Source organism: Equus caballus, chromosome 18 (genome assembly GCF_041296265.1).
Source record: "Equus caballus isolate H_3958 breed thoroughbred chromosome 18, TB-T2T, whole genome shotgun sequence".
In the NCBI taxonomy this organism is placed as follows: Eukaryota; Metazoa; Chordata; class Mammalia; order Perissodactyla; family Equidae; genus Equus; species Equus caballus.
This window is the reverse complement of record NC_091701.1, coordinates 66,904,486-66,929,821: the sequence shown is the minus strand read 5'-3', so window position 1 is coordinate 66,929,821 and position 25,336 is coordinate 66,904,486. Positions and strand designations below refer to the sequence as shown.

Genomic DNA, 25,336 nt, shown 5'->3' with positions numbered 1-25,336 from the left:
AAATTAAGGACTTTCTTGTTGTCAAATTGTGTTTCTAAAGATAGTTACATCTACAACGTTACCCTTAATCTAGACTTGAGAAAACTGCTTGGAATCATAAAATATGACTTTGTGGAGAACGTGGAGTTTGTTTGTAACATAGGTGCCTTAAAGTGTAAATAATCCATCAACGTGCCCCTTCTATTCTTCCTCAAATCTACTTCTTTTAAAAAGCCAGCATACTCTTGGATTTTTTAAATGGCCGCTATGATTCATCTCCCTTTTGCAAAAGAGCCAGTTAAATTATCGAGAATATAAAGAAATTAGAGTGCTTCTGACTTAAAAAAATCTAAATATAAGCCATAGCATTGTTGATACCTCTAAAACTTTCTGGCTTGGGTGGGTGGGAACCAATGGGCAGCAAGTCAATTCTCACCAAAGAATAGCAGAAAGGCTTAGAAATTGGAACCTCTGAAGAACAAGTCACAGTGTTGGAATTCAAAAAAAAAAAAAAGGATTGGTTCAAAGTCCTGATTAAGGAGATTCCCAGATAGTACAGCTCCTTCCCTTCCTCACTAAAAGGGCTGTGAACCCGTGTGCTGACGACCAGGTTAAGTGAGAGTCTGTGTCCTGAATGGGGAGACACACAGCCCCTTCTCCTCCTCTGGTCCCACAGTCTTCGCCCTCCCTCCAGGCAGGAGACTGGAGGAAACAGACCAGTCTAAGAGAAAAGACCTACAGATATAGTGTGTGGGGAGGGGCTCCTGACGGAAAAGGTAAGGTTTCTTCCTGATCACCCTGCAGTGAGGGCGTGCTAGTCAGCAAGCCCTGCTCCTGCCTCACTGCTACAGGAGAACAAACAGCAAGGATCGGAGGCAGGTGGGGAAAGCCTCTCAGAGGAGAGACAGAATGGAGTGAAGAGGGAGGGAGAAGGAGCCGGGGAAGGGAGAGCAGGAGGGAGGGCAGAGAATGGGAGAATGGAATTTGGAGAGCAGTAGAGGAAAGTGCCTAGAGAAGAATCAGCGGGTTCGGACAGAAGCAGGAGGATGAAGGTGTCCAGAGACACGTTTGTGAGAGTTCACTTTACTGACAGGAGGTCGGTATTTCTGTTCAAAAGTTTGGGGCCGAGTTAGTGATGGAAAACGAAGTTAATTTTAAAAATGACACAATTTTTCATGTGACGAGAAATAAAAAGTTATTAAAGAAAGGAAGTGTGATCATAGCACTTTATGCTAATCAGCTAGGAAGATGTACAAAGTCATAATAAAGTAAAAAACGAGGAAAGATTTAAGCAAAAATTGGATATAACTAAATTTGAAAGGTGAGGGAAGGGAACACAAGATTCCATTGTTTTCACCTCTATGCTAATTTCTTTTAGTCTTATCTCCTGCCCTGCTTTTGCTCCTGAACTCCAGATTCTTTCTCCATGCCTAATAAATATCTTTACCTGAATGTCACAGAAGCACTTCCAAACTAAATTCATCTTTCCTCTCCCCAAAATCCACTTTCTTTCATTCCCTATCACAGTTAATGGTGCTATTTATCTATCAGTTCCTCAAAAACTAGAAACCAGAGTCTCCCACAATTCCTTTTCTCTTACATTCTATCTGTTATTAACAATTTAATTTGTACATGTATTGAAAGTTTACTGTGTACCAAGCTCCGTAAAAGGTGCTGAGAATTTAAAGATAAAAAAGACACACTTTACTGTGCTTTCCAGGAGAAGCTTAGGGTCTAATAAGGAAGACAGAGGTGAAGGCAATAATTTCAATACAAAATGGTATAGTGTGCACAAAATAGAGGAGGCTGTCTTTGAATCAAGTCTCAGAAAATGACTATCAATAACCTGGGGAAGAATGTGAAAGAGTGGGTGAATGGCAGGGAGAAGGGCATTTCAGGTAAAGGACAGGGGCATAAAAAATAAACATTTCACTTTACCAGCTTGTGGTATTAAATAAGGTCATATCTTTCTCTAGGATTTAAACTAAAAGTTCCCCTTCCCCATTTTCCTACCACAAAAATATCTTTTTCTTCTTTCTCTCATCCCCCAAACTTCATGCAATAAATCCAAGAACCCAGGAATTACTTACATCAAAGGACTTGCCCTAATTAAAATCTCCTCTCAGAAAACTGGATATGAACAGATTTTTAGTGCGCTCTGTTCTCTACTGCCTTTGCTACTGTTTTTGAAGAGTTGTGTTTGCTTTTGGCTTTGTACAGTGCAAAGTTATCAGCAAGGTAAAGTTTAATTTGGCCAGACTGATTCCCAGTAGTCGGCACTCCCGGAAAAAGAGCTGGCCCCCTGCAAAGTTCCTTGGAAATCCACTGGAGCAGTGTTTAAGGCCATCACATGGTCAGTTGCAAGACTTAAATCCAGTCTCCCAGTTCTGCCAAGAGAGGAAGTGCTGTTTCCCCAAACACGAATAATTAAATAGCGACTCTCGCTGCTAGCCTGCCATCATACAGCTGCAACTACAAGGACTAAGCTGGGAGGACAGAGCTGGAGCCAGGTTTCCAAGAGTCACACTGTATATCAGACACCTTTTGTTCCCTACCTCACTTCTTCTTAGACTGTATTTTTTACTCTAGCTGTTGATGAATCAGCCAGCTCCACACAGATATAACCTGACTGCACCTTGCCTCTCATGCACCACATGGCCCTTATTTTCCCCTGGGGCTTCTCTGCCGCTGCTGTGTTGGACTCCTGATGCAACCCATCCAGTCATTCTGATACACGAACAAATCTTGAAGTGCCAGGGAGTGCACCCCCATGCAACCTTTGAACAGCGGAGGAGAGGAGGCATTGGCTACAGGCTCCCCTCTTCCATCCCTCTGGCTGACAATTCTGAAGTCTATTGTATGTGACTCCTCAGAGAATCCAAGCAAAACGGACCCCAATTGGCCAGCTGGTGAAAGCTCAACAGTACATCCCTGGATTGATGTTCCCTCCTGGTCCATTCACTTTTCCTGTCCCTCACTCCTGTTCCTTGGAGTCATTTCCCATAAACTACCCTGACTTAAGTCCTCAGTTCAGGCTCTAATTTGGGAGGTAGCCTAGGATAACACACACTGCTCTTGCATCCTCGTCTTGGACCTGGCGTTTCCTTAATCATGTAGCATAAAAGCTCCATGGCCTGAGTCCCTTTCGCCGGGTCTGGCGCTTGGCCTTGCAAAATTTCACAGTGATGCTCCAGGTGTGTTGCATGATGGGGAACCTGTACCTATTGCTGCTGCTACCTCTGTGAGTTTTCCCTCTGTTGGAGTTTCCTGCTCTAACAGGTCTAGTGTGTGTGCTGCTTGGTCATTTACCAGTGTTTGCACTATACCACTGTTACAGTGCCTGAAGCATGCTGATGCTGCTGGTTCTTCAGCAGACTCCCAAAGTGCAGTGGAGGGAGAAGAAAGTCTCTGCTCCTGGTATGATGCTCATCTTTGATGGCCCAGCAGCCAATATCACAAAGTGCTTTGGTGTAAACACACACAACACTTGTCTCAAGGCACATGGTGGTATAGTGAGTGGATTTGGAAAGATTTCCAGCTTCATTAACATACAGTGAAAGGATGTGAGGCAAAGAGAGCAGTCAGAAGGCAGGTGCAGTGGGTAAGGCTAGAGAAAAGAGTGTTCTGTATCAGTGTTGCAGTGGAGACAAACCAAAACAGATGATTTTGAGATATTTTAGAGGTTGAATCACAAAAGTCAAGACATGGGTTCCCAACCAGGAAAGGAGAATTAAGTAGAAATGTCCAGGATTGATATTTATCTGATATGTATCAACATGGCCACACTGGTTGTTAAAATATTGAAGGCTTCCATATTGTTTGGTAAATTGAACTGCTATAGCCCAGAGCTCTTTGAATGCCTCCCCACCCTGGGATAGCCTAGAAAGCTCCATGATCCAGCAAAGGGTACAGATAACAAGCAGGAGGTCTCTGAGACCCTGTTTCAGCATTATGGCTGATGTCTGTTCTGTTGCCACGCTGCACTGGTGGTTAAATATTTTAAACATCACCCTGAAAATGTAGGCAATGGAAAGAAGACAGCACTAGTTTCTGGGTGCTCCCCCGTTCCCCCTACATCTTTTTTTTTTTTTTTTGGAAGATTAGCCCTGAGCTAACTGTTGCCAATCCTCCTCTTTTTGCTGAGGCAGACTGGCCCTGAGCTAACATCCACGCCCATCTTCCTCTACTTTTTATATGTGGGATGCCTACCACAGCATGGCTTGCCAAGCGGTGCCATGTCTGCACCCGGGATCCAAACCGGTGAGCCCCAGGCCGCCAAAGTGGAACGTGCGAACTTAACTGCTGTGTCACTTGGCCGGCCCCATCCACCTACATCTTGATTAGAATGTTCCTATGCATCTCTGATCCCCTCAACCAGGAGCACCACTGTGAGGGAATTCTTATGGAGGATGGCCTCAGATATGATGGACAGCTTGGACCAATAGACCAGATGGTGGGTCATGAAGTTGCTTGATGTAAGTGAGTTTGTCATCAACTAAGCAGAAGCCCTCTATCCTTAGTTATACAACAGGACACGTGCTCCCCCTGCCATGGCATGTCTCTTGTTTTTATTGATGCTCTCACTGGATGATCCAAAGGATCTTGTGGCCTTAATATGTGAAAGGCTCCTCAATGTGTACCTCTAACCCTGATCACTCTCCAGAATTTGACTTCTACAATGGAAATTTCCACCTAGATATCTGAATCTAAAAAAACCTCTTTGTTTCTTTGCCAGTCAAATCTGTCACCTCTGGCCTTGCTTGACACATGCCAGATTGGAATCATGGTTCATTGTCCCACCTCCTCTCCAATGAGAGTCCCAAGTAATCTTTGTAAAAAGGAAGAAAAGCAAACCCAATTTTTGTCGGGATTGTCAAGGCTCTAACATTGTTGGAAACCACTATCCATTCCTGCTGATCCTTAACCTCCACGGAGATCAGATCTTCACAAAGCTCCTGCCATCATCCTGATCAGGAAGGGCAAACCACAAGACTTAGTTTTCCAGAGACATCCTGGCCAATTCAAGTACATGAGGACATCACCTGGCTTGTACAATGTTCCCTGCCATCTACTAGTGATAAGCAAATGGATTACTGGACAACTTCCAGGATAGAAGGGTTATCAACCATTAAAAGGACATCTTAATTTAGCTACATTTTATCTACATGACCTGAGCTAGCCTTGGAAGTCCTAAACTAACAGCAATAATAGCATTTCTGGGTGAATGCTTTAAGACTTTGACCATGCCATGTTCTCTTCAAGAAATGCATCTACATGATGCCAAAGTGTCAGTGGCATTTAAGAGGGAACTACCAGACCAGTCATTAGTAGAATTCACCAGATATTAATGGCAATATTCTGCATTTCTTCACCCTAATCACCCCCAAAGTCCTGAACAAGAGAGGATTTATGAGGTTCCAGTTTCAGCCGTACTGTTTTAGAAGCCAGGGACCCTCCAATCCTATATAACTCTGGACCTAGCCAGATGGTATTAGTGCTGATTCCACCAACACCACAGATTGAATAATTCTCTCCCAGAGGAGAAGAATTTCTACCTTAAACTCACCACTCTTAGAGTCTGCTCTCAACAGAAGTTGATTACTTTACCCTGAATGAAAATGAGAGCTATTAGCTATCTAAACTTTCTTTGAGACATAGAGGTACCATTTTCAAGAGACTACTGCTTGCTGCTACACTTAGGCCACCTGAAATAACACATCTAGAAACCCAACCCAAAGCAGGTGAGTCAAGTTGTGTTACTGTCACCAAGCAAATCTTATTCTCAGGCATTTGAACTTCACAGCAGTCCAGCCACAGAAACAGTAAAAGGCATAGTTGGCAAACAGATGCTTTTGTGGTTCAGGTCCTAACCAAGATTCAGAAGTGCTCAACAGTGCGCAGTGCTGAAGGCGGTGGTGGGGGAAGGACTACCCAATTGCGGCCATTGTACCTAGACACCATCCTTACTGGACACTTGGGGACAGTCAAAACTTTGAGTATTATCTACCTGTGATACCCTTGCTGAGGGCTGCTCCCTCAGTTTACAAAGTTCCTCTGGGACACACATGCTAGACTTAATCTCCAACCTGATCCACTGGTAATGGTAGAAACTCTCTCAAGATGTGTGACACCCCTGCTCCATGTAATTACTCATTAATTCAATTCAATTCATTTAATGCAATTTAATAAATATTTGTTGATGCCTACTATGTGTCAGGCACTGTTTTAGACACTAAATGTACCAGGATAAACAAGGCAGGTAAGGACCCTTTTTTCATGGAGCTTACACTTAAGATTACTGTTTACTTTTTCTTAACATCAGACTTATTTTTGTGTCTCAGCAACAAATAAAAGCTAAATGAATATTTGTAAAATGAATAAATCAATCCAGAGTTCTTTATAAACATATATTATGTACATGTGTGTATATAATTTTTGATTTAGCTATCAATGACAGAGAAGAAAAAAATATGGAAAGAAAACCATTAAACAATTCCATGATACTAACTTACCATATTAACTGCATTAAATATTCAAATGATCATAATACTTCTACATTTTATTGAGAACGTAACAAACAACTACTTTGGTTTTCAAGGTATTTTCTTTAGTAACCAGATTTACGTTGACAAACTACAGTTTTTTTTCAGATAATTTTCTCAATTATATGTCCATTTCAGATAAATGTGGTTCATTTCCACCTGATTTAACATTAAAAGCTTCTATTAGCTCTATTTAGCTAAGGGAAATCTGGCTAATTAGGGGAGAATATTAATCCTTTTCTGCTTTAGTAAGATTATGCAAAAGCTTCTTGCCGTATTAAAATTACATATAAAATAAGTGCAATAAAGATTGAAAATATTATATTTTTGAATATCGACACCATAATGTGCAGCCAATTTACATGCACTACACAAATAAACAGATTTGTTCTCAGAATAGCTAAGAAAGGAACCATTGGGGTGACATTTTATTCCTGAAGGATGAGCTGTCATCCTTTTTCAGTTTCAGATACAATAAAATCTATATAAAATCTATCACCACGCTCTCTCCTCCAGTCAAGTGACATTCCAATATATTTTTACCAGAATTGAGGCTTATTTTTAAGCCTGTGCCCACAAACTCTGGAAATCTATTTAGAAAGTGATTAGATATATTTTATTAATGAAAGCAGTTGGAAACACTGTCCGGGGCACACATTTCCCATTTCACTCCCCATTCCACTTGGCCTGCTGCAAGGAACTATGGGAAATTTCTTTTTTAAAAAAGCTTCAATAAAAAATTTACATATGCTGAAGGAGATGCACCAGGACTTAATGGTATCTATTGCTTATTTACAGGCTTTAGAGAAGTGTAGCCCTCAGGAGGGAGGAATTACAGTTAGGTGAATCAGGAATAAAGATTCAGGAAACCAAAGCTCGGGTTGCTGATGCATGTCTATCTTTAACTTCAATTTTTATATCTGTCACATTTGAGGTTTATAAAAACGGCAAAGTGCATGGCTAACCAATCTGGCAATCATTTTGTTTTCAAGTTTGGAGATTTTTCTCATTGCACTCCAATTCTACTCTTGGCTCTATTACTGATTTTCCTAGCTAGGCCCTGTAAGACAAAAAATATAAACTGAAAACTCTCCATTAGGTTATTTTGAATCTGATACATTTTGCAGAAACTGGAGATTAAGATGAAAGAGGCAAGATGTTTGACTTAAAATATAATTCTTGGTGACACTGAAAAAAATTAAAATTTTATTGAAAAGATTCTTAGGCGTTTAAAAGGTCTCTTTTAAGAAATGCAGCTAAATACATAAAACTGAGCCCAGATAAATTACTTTTAAATTTAAAAAATGGCTTCTAATAAAAATAAAATGTGTCAAACTCTCTTACCTGCTGAACTAAACTCTGCAAAAATATCTCTGTTTGTTTGAGGCTTCCCATCTGGATCGATGTCCATGATGGTACGCCACAGTTCAGAGAATCTGGCTCGTTTTTCTTTGGGCATGTATATTCCATGCCATAGTGCTTTCAGCATGTAGTCAATATTGATCAGAATTTGCCCAATTCTGGTATCATAATAAGCTGGAGGTAATTGACAAGAAGAACTCTGATCATAATTAGCTTCTAAACTGATTGAAGGAATTTGATTTAAGCAATAAATTCCAACAGCCAACTCCCTTATGATCTGATGGACTTCTCTATAGTCTAAGAGGGCGGTGGGGTCCACAGGAGTCAGCAGGATTGCAGTGGAAAAGCCGACATTATTCATTTGAGTCATAATTCCACAGGGGACATCAAACTGAGAGCGGACATCTTCTTTGGCAGACAACCAGCTAACTAGCACAGTAGTGAGCAATTCTTGTACTTCACTCCGATCATATTTTTCAAAAAAAGCAGAAGCATTTCTCTGCACTGTTAAATTTTCCAAGTAGGTTTCTTCATCTTGAACTTGATCAAATCTAAGTAATCCTTTCTTGGGCAATCTTAACATTTCTAATTAATTCTATTGTGTCCTTTTTGAAGTTTCTGCAATGAAAAAAAAAGAAAAGACAAGCAATAAAATTTGCCATGGTAATGAAGCTGGATCTCTCGAGAAATAAATCTGTACCTTCATCTTTATTAGATGAATTCTTTTATGGTCAACCATTACATTTTTCAAACTTTTTGTTTTTTAACTTTTTTTATTGAGGCATAATTGACATACAACATTAGTTTCAAGTGTACAACATAATGATTCGATAATTTGTATATATTTTGAAATGATCACCACACTGAGTCTAGTTAACATCCATCATCATATATAGTTACAGAATTGTGGTGAGGAAGATTGTCCCCACTGTGCCAGTCTTCCTCCACTTTGCACCTGGGATGCCACCACAGCATGGCTTGATGAGCGGTGTGTAGGTCCACGCCAGGACTCCAAGCCCACGAACCCCATGACCTCCACCGAAGCGGAGCCACAAACTTAACCACTATGCCACCCGGCAGCCCTGAGAACCTTTAAGATTTACTCTCTTAGCAACTTTTAAATATGCAATACAGTATTATTAACTATACTTGCCATGTTGTACATTGCATCCCCATGACATTTATTTATAACTGGAAGTTTGTACCTCTTGACTTCCTTCATTCATTTTGCCCACCCCCAACCCTGCCTCTGGCAATCACCTGTCTGTTCTCTGTATCTATGAGCTTGGGGTTTTTTTTTTTAGATTCCTATATATTAAGGTCATACTGTATTTGCCTTTCTCTGTCTGACTTATCTTACTTAGAATAATGCCTCAAGGTCCGTCCATATCGTCACATATGGCGAGATTTCATTCTTTTTTATGGCTGAGTAACATTCCATTGTAAATGTACACCACATTTTCTTTCTCCATTCATCCATCGACGGACACTTAGGTTGTTTCCACATCTTGGCTATTGCAAACAATGCTTCAGTGAACATGGGGGTGCATACATCTTTTCAAGTTAGTGGTTTTGTTTTCTTAGGATAAATACCCAGAAGTGGAATTGCTGGGATCATATGGTAGTTCTATTACATTTTTCAATCTTAAACTAATTGCAGCGTAAGAAAGTTGAAATTTGATTTAAAACAATTAAAACTGTAAAGCCTTTAACATTAATCATGTTCTACTTTTCAACAGAAGTCAAAAGATACTAAGAAATATGTCAAAAAAAGAAATTTAAGTTTATATATGAGAAGCTACTGTTGCATACCTATTCTTTTTTGTTGGAGAGACTTTTTTGCATGTTTATTTTGTTTTTAGGGGTTTTTTTTTTTTAAGGAAGAAAAGACTTGCTTAAAAGAAAAGGAAGGACAAGAAGTGCCTGCTTAACTTTCCATTTCTGTGCTACTGAATGCCTCCCTGTTCCTGGAATAACAATAACTATAACGACTATTCATTGAGCATCGACTGTTTGCCTGGTTCTCTGTACACGATATTTTATTTATTTCATTTAATTCGCTCCTCATACAGCAGCTCTCAAAATTTAGCTTGCATGAAATCACCTGGGGCTTGTTCAAACAGATTGCTGGACCCTACCCTGGAGTTTCTGATTCAATCGGTTGGAGTTAAGGCCAGAGAATTTGCAATTCTGAAAAGTTAGAGGCGATGCCAATGCTGCTAATTCAGCAAGGCACTTTCTGAGAACCCAGCTCAAAGAGAGGCGTTGGTATCCCCGCTTTACGAACACAGAGATGGGGACTAAGAAGGCTGCAGAACGTGCCTAAGGTTTCACATCTTCAGAATCAGAAGCAACCCAAGTCTGTCCCTACTCAGGTCCAAGACCTGTGCCCACACGGACACGGGAGAGGAGAAAGCACAAGGAAAGGGAAGAAACCTACTTTGAAACGACTGTTTTCTTGTCTAGGACAGGGAAGCTGCGTCCACGCTGCTCCCCGGAGTATTCCTGGGGGCCGGGGACAGGGATCGTCTCCAGTGGCTTCTCACTAGGCCGGACCCCACCGTGAGGAGCCCCGCTGCGCAGGAGGCGGGGAGCCGCCGCGGGGAGGTCTGGGGCGGGGCGTGGTTTCCTGAGGCGAGGGCCTGGGAGGCCTCCTTGCCGTCCGCGGCTCACGGCCAGGCCCGACCCACGGCCGCCCGGGCGCCAGACGAAGTCATTGGTCCCGGGGCCGCGCCCCAAGGGGCCCCTGTGCTCAGACCTTCCCCTACAGATGCCCCTCCCTCCCTCCCCGGGGAACTCAGTCCCACCTCCTGCTCCCGGCGCTGTGCTGCTCTCTTTCTACATTCAGGATTTGGCTCTGCGAAAACACAAAAACAGAGTGGCAGAGGCGAATGCTCCAGGCTGGGAGGTAGTCCTGAGTTGGAATCCCGCCGCCATCATTATTGCTTCATTCAACAAACGTGTATGGAACGCTTATTATGAGCCAGGCACTATGCTAGGAGTTGGAGACCCTGGGCAACAGGGCAGACAATTAGACAGATGATCACACGACTATATTTAAACAGTATGATAGGTGTAAGATGTAATGGCAGCACATGAAGGAAAGCTAACCAAGACCAAGGACCGGGAAAGGCCGCCCTGAGGAAGTGATCTTTTAAGCTGAGCCTGGAAGATGAAAAAGAACTACCCAAGCGAAGAGTTGAAGTAGCTTTCCAGAGATAGGGAACCACGGGTGATGAACTGAGCTGAGAAGAAAGTTGAAATTTTTGAGAAAGTGAAGAAAACCTTGGATAGAGAACAAGAGAGATGTGGGCACAAAATTAGTTTATGGTGGGCTGGTGGCAGTAGAGGCAAGGTGCAGGCTGAGCGGTGGCAGTGGAGATGGAGAGCTGGGGATGGGTTTGAGAAGTAATGAGGTGGCCTATTGGTAACAGGTTAGATGGGGGTGGAGGGTTGAAAAAGGTGGTGGTCTAGGTGACACCCAAATTTCTGTCAGGAGCAACAGAGGGTCATGGCAGGAGTGAGAGTTCAGCTGTGGACATGTTGACCTTGATGTACCTGTGAGAAAACCAAGTAGGGGTGTCAGATATGCCTTAGATATACAGGACTGCCTAAGAATGGCAGCTTGGGTTAGATGTATACACTTGGGCAGGCTTAGGGTACTGAAGCCAGGGGAGTGGCTGAAGTCAAGAGAGAACAGAGAACAGTTGAGAACCCAGGATAGAGACCTGAGAAATTTAATATTTAAAGGTCAGATGGAGAGGGTGGTGTCAAAAAGAAGACAGAGTGAGCAGTCAGGAAGGCAGGAGGACAACCAAGATTGGTCTCAAAAGCCAAGAGAAGTGTCTCACAAATAAGGTAAGGGCCAGCATCTTTGGATGCTGCTGTTAGGTCAAGGGAGGTGAGAACTGAAACTTTTCCACTGAATTTAGCAACATGGAGGTTTTTGGTGACTGTTTCAGGGGAGAATTTCTCTTACTCCAACCATGTCATTATTTTACCTGCTATAGAGGTACTGAATATTAGTAAATTTATGATTGCTGTACCAGGGCAAGGGATGTCAAAAAGACACTGCCTTCTTTCAGAGATTTGCATGTTTGTCCTTACAAACACTCTGTGTACATGCCTCTACTTAAAAGATTTTTGTTCTGGTACTCAGATGGTTTGTTCTAAGTGTCTCAAATCTTGGGCAAGATTGTTCCTTTGTTTAAGGATTAACATAGAACTTCATCCCAGAGTTTATGGGATTGAATGGCCAGAAGCTTGTAAACAATCAGGCCCTCTGGGGACTGAAAAAAACACACACACACAAACCACGCAGAGAGAGTATCCTGCTGGAGCAGATACCCTAGAGTTCAACTGACTAAATACATGTAAAGCTCACGGAATAGTGCCGGGCACATGGTCAGCTCTATATAAATAATAGCTGTTTTTAGAATTAAACTATATTATTATTATAAAACTAGTGTTATATTCAACTCTATGGTGCTGGGCAAACCTCTTAGTTTATCTGCTCCTGATATGAGCAATGTCAATTTAGTGCTCAGGATCACACAGACACTTGAAGTTGTTTGCCTTCAGGTAGAGGGATGAGTTATTCGGGTAATATCTAAATCTGATTTGAACATTACATTTACCGGGGAATAAATTCAGGGCACGTGAAAGTCTTGCCAGGCTTGTTTGTCAGTATCCTAAAATTCCTTTCCTACTATGATTATGTCCAGATCCAAAAAGGGTGTCAGCCCTAATTGGGGATAGATCCCAGTGACCTGGGTATGGTGGACACAACTGAATAACGTGGGTGGATGTCAAGTTGGAGTGGAGTAGAGTGAAAAAGTGGAGAGGTGAGTGTGGATGGGAGGCGAGAGGTAAGCAGAGGAAGATGTAGGACCAGGGACATGCATTTTAAATTGGTATAGACCAGAACATTTTAGATGATGATAGGAAGGATTCTACAGAGAGGAGGCTGAAGATACTGGAGAGAGAAGACCATAAGGTTCCTGAAAGGCAGGAAGGGTTGGGATACAGAGAACAAGTGGAGGCACAGCGTTTTGTTGGCTGGATCGACGCATTTCCCTTTCTAATGGCAAGAAGGGGGAAAAGGATGGGGGTACCTACAAGGTCAGTTAGAAGTTCTCGTGTTGGAAAGTGGGAGCAGTTCTTGGCCTGATGAATCTGATCTCTCTGTGAAAAGCCCATGTCAAGAGCTGAGAACGGGGCAAGGAGGAAGAGGCTGGAGATTCGTGCGACAGGAGAATGTTTAAAACAGTTTTCAAAAGTTCTCAGAGGGGGCAAATGAGCTGCCTAAAGAGATGTAATAGAAGCACCAAGTATTATTGCTCAGGAGTGTGAATCTAAAGCCAATTGTATAATTTCTCTAAACCTTAGTTCTCTTATCAGTTAAATAGGGCCCTGCCTAAACCAGGCCCCAGACAACAGCAATAACAAATTATTTCTGGATGTAGCCACCATGAAGAGTCAGTAAAAGCTGCCTTCTTTTAGTGTTGCTGGCAGGACACTACCATGTAAGAGCTCAAAACAATGTCAGTATTACAGTCTAAAATATTCAAGATGTTCTTTCAAATATAATCTCTCTCTCTCCAGTGTCAACTTGACTAAATTGGTTATAATAAACCATACAGTTAAGTAAAAAGCCACGTAATGAACTTTAAAACCACTACATTATACAATAATAAAGCAGCACAGTGTTTTATTTTTCTATCATCATCATTCAGTAAATGTTGTTACATTGTAAAATATTATGTTTTAGTCTCCTTTTCAATAGAAAGGTTTTCTAAGGAAATGACTTGGAGCCGTCCACATTTATCAGATGCCTTTTCATTATTCTTTTCCATTTTTGCAATTCTGGATCCAAACTGCATGGCACGTTTCGGCAGAAGAGCACACGCTGTTAGACCAAGTTCCACTGCTGCAAGACGCAAAATTAGTTTTTCACCAATTCCACGGGGTAAAGTCAAGTTTGCCTTTTCCCAAACTGGTAGGGAATTTAGAAAGGAGACAACACTTTCATCCAGGAAAGGAAATCTAAAATAAATAGATAAATATAACCAGTATAGAAAAATAAAATCAATGTGTTATGATTTTTTTTTTTACATTTTATTCAACATGTTAAAATTTACAGTAAAAAATTAATTTTGGGGAGGCACTACTTTTCTCAATTAAAATATTCTGGTTATTTACACAATTTTACAGCTAAAATTCAATCACATTAAAAAGGTATTTCACAACACGTGACTGATTTTAATACATATGCTACAAAATAAATTTTGCCTCAATAGATAAATAAATTAAGTCTATGGTGTCAAGAAATAATTTCAAATTGTTTCTCAAGATATCCTTTGGGGATGCCTTGAAAACAAGCATGGTCTTCAGTGAATTATTCAGTCTCTGTCTGCTCTTTATCACGTCCAAAGAAACTGAACTTTAGGGATAGGAAACCAATATAGAAGGGCTCTACAATCTTGACCTTGTGAAACATTTACCAACGGTACCAAAATCGCTTCATTACACTTAAACATTTAAATGGTGACAAATCCGTGTAACAAAACAAAGTATTAGATTAAAAAAATAACTTTCTGGGGCTGGCCCAGGGCACAGTGGTTAAGTTCAAACATTCCACTTTGGCAGTCCAGGATTTGCTGGTTCGGATCCCAGGTGTGGACCTACACACTGCTTGTCAAGCCATGATGTGGTAGGTGTCCCACATAGAAAGCAGAGGAAGATGGGCATGGATGTTAGCTCAGGGACAGCCTTCCTCAGCAAAAAAAAAGAGGAGGATTAGCAGCAGATGTTAGCTCAGGGCTAATCTTCCTGAAAAAAAAAAAAGCAAACTTCTTGACCTTTTGGCTTCCCTAGTTCCGATAAAATTCTGTTCTCTTTTGTTTAACATACTTTAAGACTATCCCCCGAATTCATCAAAATGCAAATACAGTTACTTTAGTGTTGTTTCATTACATTTTATTCTAGTTCAGAGCAATTGGAAGGGGTAAAGGTATTTGTTAAATGGAATATTTTATAAAAATGAATTAATTGTAAAAACAAATTAATTTACATATAATAATCTATTAAAATCTCTTAAGTAATCTATTATTACTGTTAATATGTATGCCAAAATACATAATAAATTGATTATTTAAATCTAGCCACCACAATGGCATTTGTTAAACCACAACTCTGTATTAGCTGTTTTAGACATTCTTCATATGCACTTCTACCTGAGGGCATCACACGGGGCCTGTAGAATTAGCCACTTTTAATGAATAAAATAAACCCCCTTTTCTCTGACCTAGCTGAAGAAATGGATTTAATTTCTCTTTCTCTCTCACACACACCCTTAAAAGGGAAAACATCTTACAGACTGCGTTGGGGCATTATTTATCTCATTATAAAGAAATTTTGAAAATTATGACAGAATAATGATATAGTAGACAAAACTGTGCACGTGTCAGAACTGGCAACATAAGAATGACAAGTGTGTAAAGCAGCCACAGTTCAGTGGAAGGAGGACAACTGATGCAGAGGCAGCAGCAGTGGCGTCTCAGAGCGGGCAGGCCCGTGGAATAAACTGCCACTTACTAGATTAACCTACTTCAATAAATTTCTGCTTTTTCTAACTAAATGACACATCTTCCTTTTACCTTTAATGCTTTAAAAAGCTATGTTCAAGCACTTGTTTACTACCTTCAGACACACATTGTAGGTAAAAATAAATCCCCAAGATTAAAAAGAGAATATATGTAATGAAAGCGCCTTGATCTCTTTGAAGGTTCTGGGTAATCTGTAACATATGACTAAACCGTGTTTAAAAAACTTTCAACAGGGGCCAGCCCAGTGGCACAGTGGTTAAGTTTGCACACTCTGCTTCTGCCGCCCGGGGTTCGCTGGTTCGGATCCTGGACGCAGACCTACGCACCGCTTGTCAAGCCATGCTGTCGCAGGCGTCCCACATATAAAACAGAGGAAGATGGGCACAAATGCTAGCTCAGGGCTTATCTTCATAAAAAAAAAAAAAAAGCCCAAAAACATTGAACAGACGGGAATCCAGTACTAGAACCACCACTTAAGTCAGTATAGCTCTACACACACAGAAACGTCTTAGAGACAAAGCCAGGTTCCACAACATGGAGGAGAGCACCTGGGCACAGGGTCTATGCCCTTACTGGGAGGAAAGCAAACATTTAAAACAGAACAAACCCTTTAAATATCCTCTCTCAGCGTTTCACTACCTCAGTTTTACAGTCTTTTTCACTGTAGTCTTAAAAGCAATCACATCATGGTATCATCTCTGAAAATTACTGAAAAGGCATTTCCTGGAGAACGGGTTCTAGAAAACTGCTGCTCTGGATCCTCCGCAGCTTCGCTTCTGACTGACTGTGCTTGTCATAAAAGCCAAAATATTATTGCTGCCGTTCTTCATTTGAACAGTCTCCAAAAAAAAAAGGAACCTAAAAATCTCCTTTTAGAGTTCACTGTTTTTAAAAAATTACCCAGTAACACTCAGATAATTAAAATTACCTTGCTTCTTTTCCATGATCACCAATAACTCTGTCATCACGACCAAGATTTCTAGAAGAGATTCGACCCAGTTCCATCTCGAGCTCCTTATTCAATCCTTCCAGCCCATGAGTCTGAAAGCGAACGCGATGACGAGAATAGCCTGCAAGCTGCTCATCTGCACCAATTCCAGTCAGCACCACCTAGAAAGGGCGAAAGAAAGCCACGTGAGAAGGGTTAGCTCCATCCAGTGAGGAAAGTAACTAAAGGCAAAGCTTAAAGAATTATCACCTCAAAGATAACATTTCCAGAGAAAAAACACAGGACAAAGTCACAAAATAGTAAAACATGCCCAATTTTTAAAAAGTCATATATACAGTGTTATAGTTTAAATGGAACTAAAATATGCTATCTTCTGGCAACCTAAATGCTAAAAGCTTTAAGGTTAACATTAGGTCTCAAATTCTTCCGAGCAGAAACCCCGGGCCATACCTTTGCCGTGCTCTGATACGATCGCCCTCCATCCTGGGTCACTAGCCGACCAAGTCCTCTCGAAGCGAACCACACTGCACAGCCAATGCCGTCATCCAACACCGTGTCCAAGGGCCGGATTAAACGGCATATTCGAGTCGTCCTGAAGTTTTGCAGTTCTTCCAGAGAAACATTAATTTCAACAAAATTCCAAGTCCGGGAAGGGTTAGCGGCCTGCAGCTCCTTCAGCCCCGCTCGCCCTGTGATCCGATCCGGTACCCTGAACTGTTTATCAGGACTAGCAGCAGCAGCAGGAGCAACACTTTTAGAGGATTCTTGAGAAGGTATTTCACAACGATTTTCCTGTTTTCCACTTTTTTTGTTAAAACTAGTTGGCATGGTCTTCTCTTTGGTCATGAAAGCCACATTGAGAAGATCAATTGGTTCATCTAAAGGAATGTGACGGTCAGCAAGGGTTGCGATAACCATGGAATCAATACCCCCAGAAAACAGGATTGCAACATTTGCTTTCCTATCACAAGTTTTTGAAACTTCACTTGGTGTCAGGTTTTCATCCCTAGGTAAATTCAAGACACGTCTCTTGACTGCGATACTCAGGACATCGATGAACTGGTGAACTATTTCCTTCCTGCGTCCATCGGTAAGAAAGACCTCAAGGGTCTCTCTTGTCGGTGGGAGACGGGAAATGTTCCTACAGTGAATCTCAAATGGAGCCTGTGGCAACATCATGTTTAAAGGAACGACAGGTTCTTCAAGACAGAGTTTGGCTTCATTTGCAATCACTGAGACAAATGTTTGCAAGTTTGCTGAAATTTGAGTCAGGCTATTAACACATTCTTTGATAACATTTTCCCTGGAAGTACATTTCCAAGGATACAATTTTAAAACTACAGATTTGGAAATGGAAGTAGACTTGAGGTCAATTTTGAAAATACCAGACGCTGGAACTTCCTGCCACTGACTGGTTGCTCCAGAGGTTTGGGTGCCAACTGAAGAGAGGCAAAAACTCTTGCCCAGATTACTAAAATGCCAAAGTAAGCTCCGGCGACCAAAAAAATCCCTACCAAACCACAAATGATGACTAGATGCTTGATAATATATAAAAGACCACGGACCTTGGACTTGTGAGAAGAGTGACAAAACATCAGATTCATTCTCACAAGAGGAAAGATAATTAAACATTATTTGAGTATCATTCTCTTTAGCTTCAACCTTTATTCCACTAAAGACTTCTCCGTTCCACAGGAACACATTGCCTCTTTCATCTTCCACAGGTTGGGCAGTCAAAACACCTCTTAAGTGGAGGACGTGACCAGAAAATAAACACTGGTAGTTAGTGTTAGACTTTAATAACTGCTTACTACTATTGGGTCCCCGTCGTTCAAGATTATACTGCAAATCCTCTTTCCAACCTTTGCTGAAACACTCAGCAGAAAAGCTTACAGAACAACAAATGCCGCACATTGTTCTGCGAAATCAAGTTGACTATTTCTTGATTTTGGTCTTCTCTAAGTTTTCTATTTCTTGGTATTCTTTTTTCAGCTCATCTAATATATCTGTGGGGGGAGGGGAGAAGAAATATTAAGTAAAATAAAAATTCTTGGACCTTTACCACGTAATTCATAGGGCAACATAGGCTATTTACCAAGACTAAACCACTTGAGTATATGTACTGTGTTAGTGTGAACAGTAATTTACAACAAGCTTCTAATGACGGAAGTTTACCTCGTAGGAAAATAGTTTCTGCTTATCACATGGTTATTCTGGCCCTGGCACAGGGCTACGCATTATATATATACCATCTTATTTAAATCTCACAATTCTTTGGAGGCTCAAAGTAATTCACTCAAAGTCACAAAGGTAGAAAGTGGTAGAACAGTTTTTCATACCTAGATCTGTCTAAGACTCCAAACACGTTAATAATTACTGCTTTCTAAATGCATCTTATGTACTTTTAATTGCTTTTATTTTTACTGTAGACTCATCTTTGGAAGGCTTAGTGGAAGAAAAACCACTGCATTAATTTTATTAACTGGTACACCACCCAATATATTTAAACATTCAGATATAGATAGTATAATTCAGGCGCTACCATAAATTTCTACAGAAAGCCTACAAAAGACTTTCTGTGTGTTTCCAAATAATATACCAAAGAAACTTACTTTTGCTTTCAGAAAGCATTTCTGTTCGGTCTGCAAGAAAGAATATGTTGCTGTTCTGTTGCTGCCTATACACTTTCTGCAAAACATAATTTAGGCTAATATCACGATTTGATCGAAAAAGTAGATATCCAAACTCTGAACCGTGTTATTGCTTATTCTTGAACTTTAGTAACGTGCTCAGAACAATCCCTTAGCAAATGCAGATAAATAAACGAAAGTCATCTATTACCCCAACATCTAGAAACTGCTACTGTTAACACTGAGGTGAACCTCTTCTCTCTCTCTATAGCATATACTATAATACAGTTCCTATTTAACAAAAAAGGCTACTACTATAACTATAGACTTATAATTTGCTTTTATCAATGAACATTATATTGAGAATACTGTTTCTCAGTAGTGTTCTTTTGCAACGTTACTATATGAGTATAAAATATTACAGTTTATTTGGTGAGTTCTCAAGTTTTAGACAGTTGTCACCAACTTTTCACTACTATGAATCAACATTGTGATGAACATCTTTGAAACTAAATCTTTGTGCATTCCCATGATTCTCTCCTAAGTATTAATTCCTAGAAATAGAACTGCTGGGTCAAAGTGTTACAAAGTTTTAAGGCTTCAATAAGACATTCTGCCAATTTTCCCTCTAGAAAATTTGTATTAATTATGCCTTAATTTCTAATATTCCACAAGTGACAGTATCAGAAATGTCTGACTTGTCTGTTACCAAATTATCTCTTTTTTAAAGATTGACACCTAACATCTGTTGTCAATCTCTTTTCTTCTTCTTCTTCTTCTCCAAAGCCCCTCAATATACAGTTGCATATTCGAGTTGTGAGTGCCCCTGGTTGCGCTATGTGGGACATTGCCTCAGAATGGCCTGATGAGTGATGCCATGTCAGCACCTAGGATCTGAACTGGCGAAACCCTGGGCCACCGAAGTGGAGTGCGTGAACTTAACCACTCAGCCACGGGGCCGGGCCCCTCAAATTATCTTTAAAATGCTTTAAAGGGCTCAAAATCATTTCTTCCTGACCTTAAAATGTAATTTTTGGGGCCAGCTCCATGGTCTGGTGGTTAAGTTCAGCATGTGGGTTCATGGGTTCAGATCCCAGGCATGGATGCACACTTCCTGGCAGCCATGCTGTGGCAGTGTCCCACATATAAAATAGAGAAAAATGGCAGAGATGTTAGTTCAGGGCTAATCTTGCTCAGCAAAAAAAAAAAAAAAGGAAGTAATTTGTGATAATATAACTACACATGAAGCAGTAGCTTGCTTGTTATGAATACATTAGTGGAAATGGCATTACATAATTATGCTAAATACTTGGAAGATTTGTAAAACACTTTTGGGGGGGGAAGTATTTATCCTTTTTGTTTTTTCAACAATTACCCACATTCATTTAAAGAAACAGTTCCTCTCTTCTCAATATAAAACTCATTTCAAAAGAAAACACCAAATTCCAGTATAAAGTAAATAACATTATTGATTATAGCTCAAAGATACCATACTACAATCTGTATCATTTGGTTCAAAGGTAATGTGAATTGCACATGATGGAGAAAAGATATCATCAACTATGATTAATTTACAGATATCTATATGATATATATATCTATAAAATGTTGGATGCTTTTCGCTGTTGCAATTTAACTAAAAAGATGCTGAAATCTTTTAAGTTTTTTTCACTTTTATTTATTTATTTTGAGGAAGATTAGCCCTGAGCTAACATCTGCTGCCAATCCTCCTCTTTTTGCTGAGGAAGACTGGCCCTGAGCCAACATCTGTGCCCATCTTCCTCCACTTTATACATGGGATGCTTAACACAGCACAGCTTGCCAAGTGGTGCCATGTCCACACCCGGGATCCAAACTGGGGAACCCTGGGCCACTGAAGCAGAACGTGCAAACTTAACTGCTGTGCCACCGGGCCGGCCCCTGAAATCTTGTAAGTTTTAATATAAATATAAATCATATGATTCTTATAACTTCACTATATAGTTAATAAGGTATAATGAAACCTCCCACATACTATTCAGTTACTCTAATAAACTCACCCTGTTCTTCTTCAGGTTAGAAAGTTCATCCACAACAATTTTTTGTTCTTTAATCTATTGAAATAAAGAAAAACATCTTAAACCAGAGGTTTTCAAAGTATGCTCAGTGAGGGCCCTTTAAAATTAGAGAGATGGGATAAGGGGCTATAACGGGCAGTCTGTGACTTCAGAGACTCCCTTCAACCACAGTCTGTGTGGGGGTGCAGGTGGGGGAAAGTTGGAGGAGGAAACAGTGCTCAGACTTGTCAAGGGTTAGCCAGCCCACTGAGCCCAGCCAGGGAGTCTGGCGTCGGTAATCAGCATCCAGGCAAGGGCCGAAGTTACTAAACAAGGTTTATACCTTTTATTTAAAATAAACAAGATGCACCAAAAGTAATACTAGTTTTTCAATTATTTCTTTTATGTTTTAGCTTTTTTGGGGGAAAAGACCGAAAAAACAACCAGCAAATGGAATGCGGGGTTAGTTACTTTTCCCCCCACAAATAGCAATGCTTTTCACGATTTATGTACTAAACGGTGCAGCCAGACATTCAGAACCAGCAAGTAGTACTAAATGCCTACCTGGGGCAGGAAGACCCATCACTTTCCATGTTTGCTTCATTCCCCTTTGTATCTCAAAGACCAGCACAATGCTGGCACTGCTCAACTTGGCCTCACTTTTCATTAGTAGGAGAGAGCTCAACTAAGCGGAAACTAAGTTTTTTTCCAACTCTTTTCAGTAAAGGTCGTTATTCTTTGAACGTGCCTGATTACATAGTGTCAACAGTGCCTCTAAAAGCAGTTTTTATAATCTTTGTCTTACCTCACACGCCTCAGGGATCTGTCATACATCAGTCTAAGTGGCTTGCTATGGTGGTACCCAGATTGGGCTAGGCGGGGTTTGAAAATTCACCCCCAAGAAGAGTGTACCCTTGTGTCTCTCCAGTTGACAGGGCAGTGACTGACTAGATTGAGTCAGATTCCATAACCGAATGTATAACCTCCTTGAGAGCTATGTTTGAACACTGCTTTCCCATTCACTTTAGGAATGTCTGGTATACATTTCACTTTACTTCAAACAATGAAACTGTGATAAGAGGGATTAGACTCTTGCCCAAAATGTCACTGTTAGTTTCGGACAGAGCCAAAGTAGACTCTAGGACATCTAATACCTGAATAGCTATAACCATCCCCGTCTCCAATATATTTTTAAAGGTTTTGTCTTTTTATGGCAGTTAAGATCTATGTTATACTGGCTCCCCTCCCCCGCCTTTTTGGGTGGAGGAGTGACGATCAAATACGAGTTTTAGGATCATTGCTCTGGCTAATGCGGAGGAAAGAATGGAAGACGGTAACGATGGATGACAAGAGATCAGTTAGGTAGTCTTTGCGGGGTTCCCGACGGTGGACCACGGTGGCTGGTTTAGGATGGTGAGAGTGTACACGGTGAAAAAGCGACATATTTGAAATGAGCCTTAGAAGCAGAACCCATAGGACTTCGTGATGGACGTCAAGGATGGTTCCCAAGTCACTGGCCTGGACAACTGGATGGTTGGTGGCGACATTTCCTGAGATGGAGAGTATCGGCAGCGAATCTAGGGTGAGCAGTATTTCTAAAAGTTTAAAGAGTAGAGAGAAAAAATCCTAACCAAATCTCCGCCCCACTGCCACCTAGGTCTAATTTCGGGGCAAGCTTCAGGGTCTCCCTTAACTGTACCTGTCCAGTGCGACGAATAAAAAGAGTCAAGGAGTTGGGCAAAGCCGAGAGTGGTCCACGCGGCCCCGGCGACCTTCCCTGGGGCTGAGCGGCGCCCCGTCCCGAGCCTGCAGGCCCTCCCGCCTCGTGCCACACTCACCTTGCTGCTAAGATCCTCTTTGTGAGGGGCCGAGTTGTCAGTAGGCACCAGCCCGGCGCCGTCCTCCGGGAGCGCCCCCCGGCTGGGCATCTCCACCGAACGAAGCACACCACTCACGCACAGCTTCGGCTGCCCCGCGGCCTTCCGGCTCCTCAGCCCCAGCGCATGCGCACTCCCAGCGGCTCCACCTCCTCGGTTCCCCTGCACCCTGGGTCCTACCAATAGGTTCTGCACACTCACTGGAGCGCCTGCGCAGTCCGAATCTCGCGTTGGAGCAGTTCTGCGCATGCGCACGGATGCTTAGGGCGCGTAGGAGCAGAACCTGGGTGTGAAATCTGAGAGTTTGCCGGACGGTCCCCTAGCGGATCAGATGTGGAAACACTGCTGTGGTCTCTTCAGTCCCTCGCATCCAGTAGACTGTAAGTTATATGCGCCCCCCAGTGGTAAATATAAAGAAGAGAGGCGTGGTAGAAATAGACTTAATATTTATTATCTAGGCAAGGATATGAAGCTAGGCACAGATTTAAGAGATATATTGTTGGCAACGGAGCTGTAGAGATTTGGTAAAGTTTTAACTTATTAGAGTTAAAAGATAAATACAGAATGCCCAGTTAAATATGCATTTCAGATAAATGAATGATTTTCAGTGTAAGTATGTCCCATGCAATATTTGCAATATCTCACTCCAATGAGAAAAATTATCCAAAACTTGTAAATAGGCAAGAGATTACTGAATGTTCTTTCAGAGCTTTTCTGGGCTTGACTTTCTATTGACTGGGCTATTTTACAATTCTGTAGGGGCAGAGGTTAACTTACAGCTTTTTGTCTGACAGAGATGCAAGTAGTTTCTATCTGGTGGGCCAGATAACCCTGTAGGTTATGACTTGTTGTTCCGTAAGATATTAAGCAGTTTTATATCTAACTCTGCAATCCTATCCTAACATTTCTTTATTATATATGCCTAGCTTCTCATAATCTCTGGATTGGTCCTAACATCTTACCTGTTCCATCATTAATTAGAGTTGAATAAAAATTTGACATATGTTCATTTTATATTTGCATGAGAGACATTTTACGTTTTTGAAAATTATACTTTAATATAAGAAATCTCCAGGTTCCATGGAGATACCCAAGTGGGCATACGTGATGAAGCCAAACTGTATAGCAAAAGAAGTGTACCTTATGGGTTAAGCCCAGGCATTTCTTTTATTGGTTCTTACAGTAAATCCAAAGTGATTATAGAACTGTTTACTGTCTTTTTTTTTAAACTTTATTTATTTATAGATTTTAAAAAAAATTTTTCCTTTTTCTCCCTAAAGTCCCCCAGTACATAGTTGTATATTTTAGTTGTGAATCCTTCTAGTTGTGGCATGTGGGACGCCGCCTCAGCGTGGCCCATTGAGTGGTGCAATGTCCGTGCCCAGGATTCGAACCGGTGAAACCCTGGGCCACCGAAGTGGAGCACACAAACTTAACCACTTGGCCACAGGGCCGACCCCTTTACTGTCTATTTTTAATTTTTACTTATTTTTAACAATTTTGTTTTTGTTTCTGATTTGTGCATGGCTCAGTTATTAAACATTGGTAGCAGCAATGATTGGGAATTTGGTTTTATGGTCTAACGATTTGGTGATACTTGTTGGATGATGGAGATCTAGTCTCTGTTAGAAGAGAGATGACAATGAATCAGTTTTTTAGTCTTTTTCTTTGTCCTTCGTGAGCTCAAATTAATTAAGAATTTTGTGCTCACTGGGGAGGAGAACAGCTTTTTGAGATAAGGGCTGGTGAGTTTTTGTGTTGACTTTCAACCTGGGATTGAGGTGGTAAAGCTGGAGCTATAAGCTCTCTGTGTGTCTACAGTTTAGGATAGCTTTGGTATCTTGCTATGTGAATGTAAAATGTTTTCATGCTTCTGGAGGGTATTGGTGAATTCCATTGTAATGTCTCTTAAATTAAAGGAACTCTGTTTCTCTGTTTTGATTGGTCTGTAGACATACATATGCACTTGTGTAAATCCACAAGTTTAAAAAAAGCCCAGAATTTCTAATACTTTAAGTGTGCTAGACTTTCAAGAAAAAAAGTCCTTCTTATAAAAACTGCTGTCCTAGAAACATTTGAAGAATCCAGATTTATGTAATTAAGGCGAGTCTTTGGGGAAATCAGGCTGGATTAATAATTTTGGTTTAAGAAAGAAAAGGCAATTATATGTCTTTTCTATGATTTATCAATGTTAAGTAAAATACAGGTACTTTTTTATGACATTTAGATTTGTTCTCTCATGAAGAGATTAGCTAATCTGAATTTCCTGAGCTCTGTATATTGGTTTACTGATTAAATAAGCTAGCATTACTGCTCCGGAAAATTTAAGGTTATGAAAAATGTAAATATGCGTT

At 40.9% G+C, this 25,336-nt stretch overlaps 3 protein-coding genes across 16 annotated transcripts in view; all 3 read right to left on the bottom strand.

Annotated features, from left to right (window-relative positions):
- The window catches only part of ANKAR (ankyrin and armadillo repeat containing), a 65,874-nt gene extending 54,761 nt beyond the window's left edge, over positions 1-11,113 (bottom strand). For 11 of the 14 annotated variants that reach the window (XR_002801292.2, XR_011428314.1, XM_023622184.2 and 8 more), the window contains exons 1-2: positions 10,324-11,113; positions 7,866-8,501 (exon numbers count right to left, since the gene is read on the bottom strand). Coding sequence is in view for 12 of the 14 variants with exons in the window: in XM_023622184.2 (XP_023477952.2) it covers positions 7,866-8,466 (601 nt within the window). In the remaining 2 variants the exon portion in view is untranslated. The remainder of the gene's footprint in view (positions 1-7,865; positions 8,502-10,323) is intronic. The other 3 variants (XM_023622185.2, XM_070241409.1, XM_070241408.1) reach the window with 1 other exon arrangement.
- Positions 11,114-13,568: 2,455 nt separating this feature from the next.
- Positions 13,569-18,353, bottom strand: ASNSD1 (asparagine synthetase domain containing 1). Its single transcript, XM_023622204.2, has 3 exons — positions 16,890-18,353; positions 16,419-16,600; positions 13,569-13,928 (listed from the first exon to the last, which is right to left on the bottom strand). The coding sequence occupies exons 1-3, from the start codon at positions 18,351-18,353 to the stop codon at positions 13,643-13,645; spliced, it is 1,932 nt and encodes a 643-aa protein (XP_023477972.1). The 3' UTR covers positions 13,569-13,642.
- On the bottom strand, positions 18,222-23,167 carry ASDURF (ASNSD1 upstream open reading frame). Its single transcript, XM_023622206.2, has 4 exons — positions 22,944-23,167; positions 21,109-21,162; positions 19,052-19,127; positions 18,222-18,445 (listed from the first exon to the last, which is right to left on the bottom strand). The coding sequence occupies exons 1-4, from the start codon at positions 23,031-23,033 to the stop codon at positions 18,375-18,377; spliced, it is 291 nt and encodes a 96-aa protein (XP_023477974.1). The 5' UTR covers positions 23,034-23,167; the 3' UTR covers positions 18,222-18,374.
- Positions 23,168-25,336: the final 2,169 nt, after the last annotated feature.